The sequence below is a fragment of the Micropterus salmoides genome, unplaced genomic scaffold, assembly GCF_014851395.1.
Source record: "Micropterus salmoides isolate LMB-PRFRI ecotype aquatic unplaced genomic scaffold, ASM1485139v1 Ms_hic_scaffold_13, whole genome shotgun sequence".
Lineage (NCBI taxonomy): Eukaryota > Metazoa > Chordata > Actinopteri > Centrarchiformes > Centrarchidae > Micropterus > Micropterus salmoides.
In genome coordinates this window covers 13827159-13840887 of record NW_024040374.1, presented here as the reverse complement: position 1 = coordinate 13840887, position 13729 = coordinate 13827159, and the positions used below count along the sequence as shown (strand labels likewise).

Sequence of the window (13729 nt, the reverse complement as noted above, 5' to 3'; positions counted from 1 at the left end):
AGTAGCCAATAAAACAAGTGGTAATGGCTCACCCCCAACTGTGAAAATGTGTGGTTGTGTGTCTATGTGTTATGTTGTCAGTACTGTTGATGAAGGGGCTGTGACTTATTCAATAGCAACCAAACACAGAGCCATTCAGTGAACCCACGGGACAATGCAGACAGCTGTGAATGTGGGATCTCGGGAAGGGTGAGGGGTCGGGTGGTTAACTGGGAAGTTGGGAAAGAGAAAGGAGAGAATGTGCACATTCACTCACGCACATATTCACACATACTCAGAATAAGAAAGCAGAGAAAATTAGTTTGGCAGAAAGTTTAGTTTGTGAGTGTTCGTCTTTTAGCATTTCTATTAAAGACAAAAAATGTAGCTATCAACAGTGACACACTGAAATAAGTTTCAATTCCTAAGTGGCCAACATTAGAGCGACTAAACCTAAGAGGTACAAGGGTAAAAGCCCAGTTTGAACCACTTACATTTATGCATACATCAATGACTTAAACAGGCACACATATGATTACTCATAATCATATTAGCCAGGCACCATCTTCTAAAGACATGCACACATATGTACATACACTCACTCAAACACACATGCTGACTCACATGTATTCACACACACACAGAGGCACACCTGGTTTTGTAGACAGCTGCCCTTAGGGCTACCTGTTCGTCAGATCCTCTGTGCTTTGTAATTAGGAGAGTTAGTGAGAGAAGGGGATAGGGAGGGGGAGAGAGAGAACGAAAAAATGGAGCAAAGACAAAGGCCCATTCCGTCAGCAACACAGGAACTAGACTAGACCTAGAAATAGGCAACACACTCCTTGGTTTCAGCAGACACACACAAGCGATCACACATGTACTTTTAAATATAATTTCAAAAAAGCTGTTGCACTAGCTCACAATGTCCTCCATTTCAACTGCTCACCATCTCGCCTCTGACAGAAAAGAACATCCTTGTGTTTTTGTTTCCCAGCATCATTGTGTAAGAGCTGCTTGTCGGAAATTGTCTCTGCAGACACGATGGGCCAACCAGACAGAAGGAAAAAACAGAAACGGCACGCTTTTACAACCGCCAATAGTATTCAGCCCCAAGGTATCTTTTGATGAGGGAAAAAATAATTGAGGACAGGGGCCCAGTGACAAATGCAGAGGGCAAAGACTTGTGTACATTAGACTTCCCCATAGGGAGAGATGATACAACAGTTTGACTAAGCGAGAGGGAAAGAGTATGGAGGAAAAAAAATAGGAGACCAGGAGAGAGACAGGGGGAAAGAGAGCTTATTTCCTCGGCATCGACGGCGTAACCCTGTTAGCAGACACACAGGACAAACCTCTTGTGTGACAGCCATTGTGGGATGACTGACAGAGAGTGGTAGCAGGATGAAGAATGTGTGTGTGTATGTGTGTGTGCTGATGGGGAGGGGGTGGTTTTGTCATGGGAGGCCAGTCCGTTCAGGAATTCCACAGAGGAATCACCTCCTTGGCCTGTCCATGTCGCAGCAACCAATTACCGTGACTGTGTGTCACATTAGTGTGAGTGTGTGTGTGTATGTGTGTGGGTGCTGAAGGGGAGGTCTCGCCATAAAATGGAGGGGACTTCTCCTAATCATCGCACTCTGGCCCTGCACAAAAGCAAAAAGGCTGCCTGGACAATTTGAATTTCAATAGCATCTCTACTCCTGCTCTGTTTTTCTGAATTTCTCTTCCTCTTTCCCTGCCTTTACTTCCTGTTAGATGACAAAAGCAGAGCCAACAAAGATAGCACACAAAGCAATCAGGCTAATAGCGCTAATAAGTTGAGCGTGGGGTCCTCACTCCCAATGTTGACACATTTCACTGTTTCTGTGGCGAAACACAGGCTCAAGTGTTTGGCAACCAGACAGCATAGTATTTTAATGGAGTGTCTACCCCATGCCAGGTTGCCATGTGCTTGGTCTGTTTGACTGTAGGAGAATACAACAAAAGCAACTCAGAGAAGAGGTGGGGAGAAGATAATTAACTAGTGGCAAGCCTGAAGGGAAAGATTTCGGGGAAGTAGTCATTAGGGGGTTTGAAGTTTTTTCTTCATTACTTTTCCTGGCTGAAAACAAAATCCTGTTGTCATCATGTTTCATTAATACAGCAGTTAATGCTAGCATGGGGGGGAAGCCATTTTGTTTTCCACTTATAGCAGGAAAACAAGCTAACAGGAAGCTATTACATCAGTAAAACGCTTTTGGTTAACATTAGAAAGATAGCTCTTTTTCCAAGGTTGTTGAGCCATATCTTTGAACTCACTCGAGGCTCGGTTAAGTTATCTTTCAGTTGTCATCTGACGGGGTCACGCTGACAAAGACGAGCATGCAAAACAGCTCAAAGTAGTCGCAGCAAGATCCAAACTAAATCCCTCACCTGTCTGCTCTTTGCAACCTGGGGACTTTGCCCTGTGAAACGACTGCACATTCCTCTCTCTCAATAATAGCCTTTCTTCCCCTTTCCTCCTTCCCTCCCTCTCTTTTTTCTTTCTTTTAAGAAGTCTGCTTGTTTGAACAAAGAAATATTTTAAGAGGCTTCTAACTCTGGGTGCTGTGTGTGTGCATGTTAGTGTGTGTTGGATGCGGCCATAGGGACAAATGCTTCAGTGCCCTCCCCTGTTATTAGGCCTGCCCTGTCATTACGGGATTAGAGTGTAGGGGCTGGTTTAGCGTGTGTGCATGCATGTGTGTATATGTGCGTGCGCACATGTATTTGCCTGCATAGCATCTCTCAAGCCTGTTTGTATTTCTGCAATTTTTCTCACACAGTCAGAGTTTGTAGAGAAAACAAATGTTACTGCTATTGTCCCTCATGTTTGTTATGCTAATCCCAGGTGCATTTGACCTATATCATAAATAACACTTTACTAAAGCAGTCCTCAGGTTACTCAAACAGCAACATGCTAATTGAATAGTTTTCGTAAGCAGTGGGAGGTTGAAATTCCCCTGTACACCGAGCGTCACATCCATCACAGCACAGCGTGAAAACACAAGCACAGAAATAGAGATCGGCAAGAAAACGAGGAGAGAAGAGAAAGAGGAAAAAGAAAAACGAAAAGAGGTCAAATCTACACTTCCCAGTGGAGGGTAAAGAGAGAAATTGAGTGATAAAAAGGGGAAAGAAAAAGAGGTGGAGAAAGGAAACAACAGGGAATTATATACATCATTTCACAGGGATGATGAGAAATAGATTGGAAATGAATGAGAAAAAATGAGAGTGCATGCAAGGAAGATGGATTAAACAGCCCTGTGCATCTGTGTATCCTGATCCAGTGCTACCTCTCACATCTGCATGCTTTACTCTCACTCGCTCTGTGTGTGTATATGTGTGTGTGTGTGTGTGTGTGTGTTTTACAGCAGTAAATTGCATGTTCATTTGCCTAATTTACTCTGTTTGCTCTTTCCCCCCTGCAAAGTACAATATTTCCTTCTCTCATTTTACACTTTCAGGATATGAACGAGTCAAATGAAACGTATAGAGCAAAAATGCAAAGAAGAGCGCTTTCTGTGTACAGGGGAGGGTCTTATAGTCACATAGTGGTTGTTTCTCCGTCAACTCGTCCTTCTGGTTTTCTTTCCGCCTATTTTTCGTTTTCTGTCTCTCAACCGGGCCCATTAGGCAAGCTGCCAGCTAGTCTTAGAAGCTTTCAGAGGTTGCTGCTTTAAAAAATACCTTTCTCTCTTTAATCTGTCTTACTCTGCCTCTCTCTCATCCTTTATCGTCCATAAAGCACGGGTTTATGGGTTTGGCATACAAAAATGGTTGCATTGTGTGGGGGCATATAGCACTTTATTTTCCAGGTTTGTTTTGTTTCCTTTGTGTGTGTGTGTGTGTATTCGTGTGCGTGTGTTTTCTGTGACTGTGCAGGTGTCTGAATTTGCTGTACAGTCATGAATATTGCAGTGCACTTCTATTGTCCGGTGTTTTATATAAACACATATAAACATGGTGTGCAGAGACATATGAGCGTAACAGCCACCTCATTCACATACACGCTGACCGAGAGGGAGTGGCCGGGTTAGGTCGAGGTCATTCAGTGCTTTTGCTCTGGCCCATTGACTCAGGATTGGTGCTCCACTTTGGGCACAATACAGGGCTTTGCACCAAACACACACAATTACCTTCCAACACAGGCACACACACACACACACACACACAAGCACAGAGGCTAAACAATGCAGATGCATCGAGAAGGGAAGGGTTACTGCTGCACATGCACTCCCAAATGACCCACTGTCTAAATCACTGAGTCAGACTGTACAGCTGTGTGTGTGTTTTGCATATTTCTTTTTCTGCTCCCCATCTCTCGGTCTTTCTCTCTCATCTCTGTCGATCATTGTCCACCCTGTTGTCATTTCAGCAAGGTCAGCTCTAATGACAAGCTAATACACACGGCCCAGTCATAACAATAAACACCATGCAGTGGAAGTGTATAATTTTCATCACACCTGCGTAGCTGTAGGTAACAGGTCCCAAATCCCACACTGTCATGATTTGAGTCAGGGGAAGTCCCGCAGCTAATAAGCACTGACACAGTTTATGAGATGAAAATACTAGTAGGGCCTTATTTGCTCAATTGACAAATGTGGCTCTTTGCATCTGGTTAAAAAAGAAAGCTCTCTGCAAAAGCAGACCTGTTCTAAAGCATTTCCATTATCAGCACAGAGAGAATATTGGAGAGACTGATGAGGGAGGAAGGGGAATGGATTGTTTGTGACAAGGGTTGCAAGCTGGATTTGACCCTATGCTAGTACATGATATTCACTTCAGCTCCCAGAGCCACTCCCAGAGAGACAGTTCTCACTGCGTGAACTGGCTCACAGTGAAGCTTCCAGACCATTTCGCCTGAGGGCAACAAGCCAAAACTACATTTGAAATCTGATTGCATTTGTTTTTTGCACGGGAGGATATCTCCGTTTGGCAGGAAATCTCTTGGAAGTCAGGTTTTCTCACCAGTGTAATAGGCACACACACGTCAGAGACACTGTCACTCAAAGCATGAGGGGGTGGAATTCAATGGGAATTCCCAGCCGGGGGAGCACGCCATCTCTACAGAGCTAGACATAATTCACAAGGGGTCTTTGAGTTCGAGGGTCACCACTATTGCTCCTGAATGCAGCAGTGGTGGCATTTGGAGAAGGGATGGTGAAATCCTGGGGTTTAGCCTTTTATTCTGCTCCCAAGTCTCGTTTCCTGTCAGCTTAGCAGGCAAAAAAAATAAATAGATGAAAGAAGGACACATAGGCAGTGAAAGAGTAGCAAAGTAGGCTGAAAGACTTCTTCAGGTTCATCCCCTTCAGCTGAGGCAGGAAAAATGGAACATCTCACACTTGCTTCCATGACCAGGGACAGTGCATGCTCACTTCCTGGTAGTGCCGTTTCATCATCTTTTACTATCTTGTAGAACAGCACAGTGGTTGAGATAATAATGGTGGCTGCATACTGTGCCTTGAGCGCCAGGTAGTAAAAGACCCGACATTTATAGTCTTCCTTCTCTGCTCTCACAAAGCCGGCACCTTTGCCAGTAGAGAGTGGAAAGTGGAAAGGAGGAAAGGGATTTTGTCCACCATTTTGTGTACCGTGTATATGATGTATGTGCCTTTCTCAGTTTGCCAAGTGACAAGCGTAAAAACAAGGTAAATGCGAAGTGTGTATGTGTTCAAGTATTGACAGAAAGTGAATCCAATTGAAGTGTATTGACCTCTGTTCCGCTCAAGAGCGCCTCCTTTGTGACACCTAACTTTACAACCCCCTTCTCCATTCAAGCCTTCTGTTGGGTTATATATCTTGTGGAATTTTACAACCTGTTACTCACTGTATGTGTGTGTGTGTTATCAAGTGTGTGTGTCACAGTGCCCTGTGGGAAGCGGAACTGTTTCACTGCGAGACTCACCGTTCTTTCCTTTCCCCTGTATAAAAGCAAACGTCTAATTGAGACTAATTAGCCAGACAAGGAGCCGCAATAAAATGTCACACAATACCTCACAGATCACCCACCTAGATTTCTGTCTCACTCTCCCACTGTCTCTTGGTCTTCCTGCTGCACACAGACATGCGGCACTTCTTTGTGCAATTCAATTTAATATCTCTCTAAGCCCGCGTTTTCTGTCACTGAGTTATTCACCCAGTTATCTGAGAACAACTTTGGTCAAAGCGCCTTATCCCTTGCGCGGCACAAGTTTTATGACATTGTTGTAAAATTATTGCAAGTTCTACTGATCACCTCTGTCACCCTATTCCTCTTTGTCTGACCTTGTTGTGTTCTCTCTGCTTCCGTTTACAGAGACGCTGATGGACACGAAGTGGGCCACGACAGAATTAGCCTGGACTGCACACCCTGAAACCGGGGTGAGTTTAATCTGTAGTGTGTGTTTGTGTGCCTTTGTGTGTTTATGTAAAGTAAGACTGATTTATTAATAAAGACACAGATGGTAGAAGAGAATATTGTGTACCCAACGTAACTGCTGGATTTTTTTCTTTGGAATTTCAATGCTTTGTCAAATACATATATATGTGTGGACTGTAACTTTGACTCTATACTTTTATTAAAGGATTACATTCAGTGTTGAGTGTATGCATGTTGCTCTACACACAGTTGGTCTGCAGGCCACCTGGTCCTGTACACCTTCATAAGCATATCACTCAACAAGATATGTTTTAGGATTCAACAGGAGGTACTTTTTAGCAAGCAGAAAAAGATACACAGCAATCCCATTTCACTGACCCGCCCAGTCACAGACCGCCTCAGTGCACTTTTCAGTGCAGTTTCCTCATGAACTAACTTTTTAAACACTAAAAAGGGTGTTGGCGTTGACCCATTGCACATCCAGGCATCAAAATCTACCACACACAAAGTGCCAGTGACAGCCTCATCTTGCTTTCCCATGTGGTCTCCACAATAGCAGAAAGAGGAGCAAAAAGAGTCTTGACCCCTCCCCAGCTATACTTCAAAGACCCCCAGCACTCCTCCCTTCCCCTTTGTGTGGCCCTCTAACTTGGCCCTTGTGTTTTGAAAGGTGGGCCCCCATTTTTTATATTTAGTTTTTACCTCAATGCACTTGCAGGGAGATTCCATCCCAGCTGTTGGAAGTATCCCACCATCCTTATTTACCCCTTCCATTACTTCCAATTAACTAAGCACTAATGAAGTCAGACACACTAGCCACCTCAGCTGCAACAATCAGTAGGACAACCCCCCCACACTGCCTTTCGTGGCCTCCTTTGCTCCTCCTTTGCCCCTCCCATCCGTCCATCTTCCTTTGCCTCTCTCTGTCCCCCTCCTCCTCATTAAGATACAATGCAGCAGCGATGCTCCCACCGGTCCCATGCAAAAAGGCAGAGCGACACCTCCCCGTTTCGTTTCTAGGCGAAGCCACAACAGATGCTCCTTTTCAAGAGATATACATACAGTGCAGAGCCTTTTGCACTACACATTTCCCACATTACCAACCAAAAGACTGGAGATGAGTCTCTCCCCTGCCTTTTTTTGACAGCAGAATGTGCCACAGACGGTGGTTGTCCCTGAGTTATCTTTCTACCCTTTATGTTTTCTCTCCTTTTATTTTTCTCTTACACACAAAAAAAATCAATCATCCCTGTTGTCTTGTTTGTGTCTTTATTCACAATGTATTGTATGTGTTTATTTATATGCTTTTGCAATGGGAACGTGGCAGCCTGTACCTGTACATTCTGGTATTGTTTAAGAGGAACCGATAAAGTGGCTGAGAGCACAAACAAAACAACATACTGAGAGAGCTGGAAGTGAGGGGGAAAGCAGTGAGACTGAGATTAAGTAAAATCCAGAGAAATGTCCATACAGAGAGAGGGCGACAGCATACAGAGGGGGAAAAAAATCAATTTCTGAGAAAAACTCATAGGCCCACTCACAAACTGACTACACACACTCTTTCAGGGATACTTTCCAGCAAAGTCTGAGTCACAGCATCTCTGTCTTGCTTCTGAGTGTTGCACAACACATACAGATAAAGCAACTGACATAAAGCTACACAGAGGGGAACATAAGCTGTTCCATTTGTGACAGTGAATCCAGAGGCCTATAGGTGCTACAATAAACACCACCACTCTTTGTGTAAAACCTAGGTGCCAAAGACATTTGTGAATGAGTATCTGTAAGAGCACATTCAATTATTGATATGTGCAAGGCACTATACACACATGCATATGTGTACATGTATTCTTTCATCTTATTCTTGCCTCTGTGTCTGCACTTTGGAATTTTTGGATTTCTTAGACTCACTATCTGTATCTTTCTGTATAGCCTGGGGCATCTGTGCATGATGCATGACTGTGTAAAGGTGTGTGTGTGTGTGTGTGTGTTTTCCTGTATTGTGTGTGTCTGTCTATATGCCGTATCATTTATCTTACAAAACAGGTGGGCAATGAAAGGGGAATTCCACTTTATAGCGGGGCTCCCCACATACCTGGAATGGCACCCACAGGGTTTTTGTATAACCATACACTGATAACAATAAACAAAGTTAGTTAGCTTGTGGAGATAATAACTATTTTTAGTGTGTCACTGTCTGCTTCACAGACCCCCAGCATGCTTAAACATGTTATGAACAAACTAGAATGTCCTTAAAAATAGCCCCATAGAGCTTATCAATACTAACAACAAAGAAAAATAAAAGCACACTAATTGCTAGTACTAGAGTTTGTTGGAGCAGCAGCAGCAGCAGCAGCACAACATAACAACATTAACCTAAAGCTAATACTACTAGTTTATCTGAGTTGTAATCAAGGCTGCTAACAGTTAATGTTCACCTTGACTTCACCTAAACTCAAAGACTGAAAAAAGCTATAAAAATGTCCAATAAAACGTCTTAAAGAACTCCGGCAGGCCAACCTACTTCTCCGTTCTCTATTCAGATCTGTTGTTTGTTCCAAAGAGTTTTGCCAAAATATTGCAAAATATATAGGTCCAGGGGGGCTTTGGACGTCCAAGGATGGCATCACAGAATCATTGTTCATTGCCATCTAAAAGTAAAATTCAAAGCTTTGATTGGAAAGGACAAAGAGAAAGTGGAGTGGATCGCCAATCTTGCATAACGATTCATCTTGTTGGAAATCAATGCCAAGAAACTTGACCCTTTTTCGCATGACCTACTTAATTCATTCAGGCTTGGTAAGCAGGCACTCAGAATGTTTGGCCACTGGTGCATGTCTCACACCTACACATACATAATACTAATACAAACAAACACACAGTGCAAGTACAGACTCAGGCAGACGGACTCACACAAGTGCATTTAAGAAAACACACAACCTCATACACACACCCACAAACACTTGGCTGTATTGCTCTTTTGCAGTGGGTGATTTATCACCCTAAACTAAATACCCATTGACACATCATGCTTTTAGCCATCCCATTGACCTGGCTGGTGATTATCGATTGCCTTTAGTTGCTTCCTCCTGCTCTCGTCGGGCCATCGTTGTAATGCTACAGTCGAGCTACGCCCATTCTCCCTCTCTTCATCATGGCCTCCAGGGTCTTGGATGAATAGCCTTGTCTCTACCACATCCATATCACAGCCTTAATTAAGATGCTCAGAGCTTAGATGGAAACAACTGGTTCTGGAGAACAAATTGGTGCCTTTATGCCAGAGTTTCGAGACAGTTAAATGTGCCGCAGCAAACCCCAGTCCAGAGAGTGCAACCGACATTTAATTTTGTTATAGATGTGTCTTGGCATTTAAGACTTTAGTATTTTAGTCTTTTAGGGTGGCAGGGGGCTGAGTGATGTGAAAGACCATCCTGTAATCAGAAGGTCACAGGTTCAGTCTCATGGATTTAGGTAGCAAGTGCAATGAGTAGTACAGAGTTTTAGCTAAAGCTGCACTATAACTTTTATTCCTTTGTCTAGTTTTATTTTGTTCTATTTAACTTTTTCTCCTTGTTGTCTTTTAAATGCTTTAATACATTGCCATGTCTTATGCAAAACACTTTGAATTGCCTTTATATTAGAAAGGCGCTATGCAAATAAACTTTGCCTGGCTTAGCTAAAAAATAAATGCACTCTGTCTGGTAGGAAAGGGGAGCAGATCCCTTAGCACACACGCACATGCACAAAGATATATTATACACACAGGAATCGCTATTTGAAGTGAAATGATTTAATCGTGGTGTCCTCATTTGAGATTGAAAAATGCATTAGATTACAGTGTTTTACAGCAAAGCTTTTACAGTTTAGTTTTCTTGTGCTCATTTAATGAAGCTGGTAATCAAAGTTTAGAAAATTTAATCCCATTTTATCCACAGTAATTCACCCCCTGGGTACTGTGTTAGCATTGAAAGATGTAGAGGAGTGTAAAAACAGAAAAGCATGAAGGTTAAACGGCGCCTTTCCCCCGTCTTTATTAGAGGACGTTACGATCATTGCTCTGTAATTGAAGCGTAATTGGTTGTGAAGCAATGTGGCTGCTACTTCCAAACAGATATGAGGTAAACACGCGGTGGTGACTCTGTGGCGAGGAGGTGACAGGTTGCTGTAATTGTGATGAATTGGCAGTCCACATCCCTGGCTTTTCGCTACACTAACCAGAGATGAAAGGCGTAGCATAGTGAAGCCAAAGGAATGTAATATCCCAAAAGCTTCTTTCTCGCTTGGTCCTAACATCTGCCCTGTTTCTTTCATTCTTTTTTTTATCATGCAACATAACTGAATGTAGCAAGGTGTGCTGAAATGGGTGACATTTTACATGCATTCCAGAAACCAGACAAACATGATGTCTAGTATTTATCTATCAACAAAAATTTACAGCCTCTAACCTGTTTCTCTTTGTCTTCTACTTACTTTTCAGTGGGAAGAGGTGAGTGGATACGATGATGCCATGAACCCTATCCGGACATACCAAGTCTGCAATGTTCGTGAGCTCAACCAGAATAACTGGCTACGCAGTGACTTCATCCCACGGAAGGATGTGCTGCGTGTATATGTGGAGATGAAATTCACAGTGCGCGATTGCAACAGCATTCCTAACATCCCAGGTTCCTGCAAAGAGACCTTCAACCTCTTCTACTATGAGTCTGACTCAGACTCAGCCACAGCCACCAGCCCTTTCTGGATGGAAAACCCTTATGTGAAGGTGGACACTATTGCCCCAGATGAGAGCTTTTCCATGCTCGAGTCTGGACGTGTAAACACAAAAGTACGAAGTTTCGGGCCACTGTCCAAAGCTGGGTTCTACTTGGCCTTCCAGGACCTTGGTGCTTGCATGTCACTCATCTCAGTGCGAGTCTTTTACAAGAAGTGCTCCACCACCATTGCCAACTTTGCTGTTTTCCCAGAGACAGCAACTGGGGCTGAGGCAACATCCCTGGTCATTGCGCCGGGAACTTGTGTCCCAAACGCCCTGGAGGTGTCCGTGCCGCTGAAGCTTTATTGTAACGGAGATGGCGAGTGGATGGTTCCTGTAGGAGCCTGCACCTGCTCAGCTGGTTTTGAACCAGCCATGAAGGATACCCAATGTCAAGGTGAGTGTTTTCACAACAGATTTTCTAGGTCATTCCAGGATTTTATGACTCAGTGTTTATGATGAAGGACTAATCCAGGGCACACAAGGTTCAATCCATATGTTAGCTGCTGAACTGACCAATCGCAAGTCAACAAATCTTTCTAAATCTACAGAATAGTGTGCTATTTTGTAGCTTATTTCACAATCGTATCTTCCTGGAAGATGATGGTGGGGCTGGGGGGTATTTCCCTTTGGCGATCAATAATGTATCACATTATTACTGCCGAGAAAGTTACATTTGCATTTTAGGCAAGTAGTATCTGATGGTTCTATGCAGAGTGAATTACAATGAGTGAGTAGGAAGGGAGTAGGAAGGGGGTCAAAGTTTTGCTGAAGGACACTTCATCTGGACACATGACTGTTGTGGACACACTGATTGTTGGAGATTGAATTAGTATTGTTTCAGCTACAGGTTACAGCCTCCGTCTCTAGATTATCCAGCTGCCATGTTATTATGAGCCATTTATCTGCTTTGTATTCTTTGACACATTAATCCAGTGACTACATGGCAGAATAATACACACTAGATGACACTGTCAGCAGGTGACTGTTCACTCCTCTGACCTCAGTTTTACCTGGCAGCTGGTAGCTAAATAAATGGAAATGCAGTGGAGGCTGTCTGTTTCTGAGAGTTGGGAGGCCCTATGATGGTTTCGGGTCTGATGGAAAACATGATGGGTTCACAGATGTTGAGAGCAAGGTGAATTTAAACAGCAAGGTCTCAGCTTAAATGGAGTGCAGGTGACAGCAAGAGGAGAGGGAAGGATAAATGGAAAATATGCATGTGTTGAGGGGTATAGGAGCGTAAAATTAGGCTTAGGTCATGCATAGGTCAAATGGAGACAGCAGGATGAGAGAGAGAGTGAAGAGGGGAGCTGGCAGGGCCATTGATCAGCAGTGTTAATTTTGAGGTGTCTTTGGATGTAAAGTTTATGCATGGTTTGTATGTCATCATTGCCTGCCTGGGTTCTGAGGGCTCATTCTTCTTCTCATAGCAGAGAGATGCTAAGGAGACCTTTTGTTCAGTACCCAAACTGGTGATCAGGCAGGGAAGGGGCGGATAGTTTACACTGGCACCTTTTGGCAGACCCTAAATATTGAATATGTGCTCACCTTTAGAAGGAGAGTGTGTATGTTTGTGTGTGTGTGTGTGTGTGCGTGCGTGCGTGCGTGCGTGTGCGCGTTAGTATGTGGGAGAGAAAGAGAGAGAGAGCATAGTAAATCTAAAGCATGGTGTGTGTGTGTGGTTAAAAACTAATTTGTTTGTTCCTGGCAGCTCAAGGTTAAAGCCCTGGTGACTGGGCCCTGATAAAATGTTCTCTAATCAAGCTTCACTGGAAACCACAAGGGATAAATCTCCCTCTCTTCTTCTCACATCACCTTTCTTCAGGTCCACTCTGCTTTTTTCTCCTTTCCCCCTATTTTACTCTGTACTCATCTTTTATCATCTATTCGCCGTGACTCTTCCTTTCTCTGCTTTTCTGTCCTGGTTCCAACATGCTGTATCTCCTCCAGCTACACCACCATTGCACTCCCTTTCTCTGTACTAGTCTTTACCTCTCCTTCTGCCATTCCTTCCTAATTTGAAGGCCGTTGCTCTCATTAATACGCCACCACGAAGTTACAGTAAGAATGTCTGCATTAATATTAATCGATGAGCCTCTTTTTGCCTTTCCACTAATTTGCTTTTTTTAACCCCCAATATTCTTTCCTTTTTTCTTCATGCTCCACACTTTCCAATTTCAGCATACATTCTAATCAGTTCCTTAAGCTCTATGTTCTGCATGAGAGGATAAGACACAGGGGAGTGGAGAAGAGGGGGGAAAAGTGCCTGCAGGATTAGCATTTTCTATGCCTCCACCTCTTCCATCTCTCCCTCCCTTTTTCTCTAGCCCCTTGTCTTTCTTTCTTTCTTATTCTTTAGTGGTTCCTCTGAGGGGAAAATGGATGGATGAAAGGAAGAGGATGACCCCTTTACTCACTGGAAGTGATTGATCAGCACTTTTAGCCCTTCCCTTAAAAAAAGTTTATTTTAATGGGAATGCTCCCTCAGCCTCTTTCGTTAGGCTAACATGTTCAACAACCAATACTCTCATCCCCTGTGAGTTGAAAAATTGCTTGTAGTTTACTTTTTGTTGTGTGAACTTAAAAGAACTTGCATGGGCCACGATACCAAA

At 43.5% G+C, this 13729-nt stretch overlaps 1 protein-coding gene across 9 annotated transcripts in view; it reads left to right on the top strand.

Annotated features, from left to right (window-relative positions):
* The window catches only part of LOC119900577 (ephrin type-B receptor 3-like), a 60864-nt gene that overhangs the window by 24017 nt on the left and 23118 nt on the right, over positions 1-13729 (top strand). For all 9 annotated transcript variants that reach the window (XM_038715664.1, XM_038715656.1, XM_038715660.1 and 6 more), the window contains exons 2-3: positions 6299-6363; positions 10839-11511. In XM_038715664.1, the coding sequence (XP_038571592.1) occupies positions 6299-6363; positions 10839-11511 (738 nt within the window). The remainder of the gene's footprint in view (positions 1-6298; positions 6364-10838; positions 11512-13729) is intronic.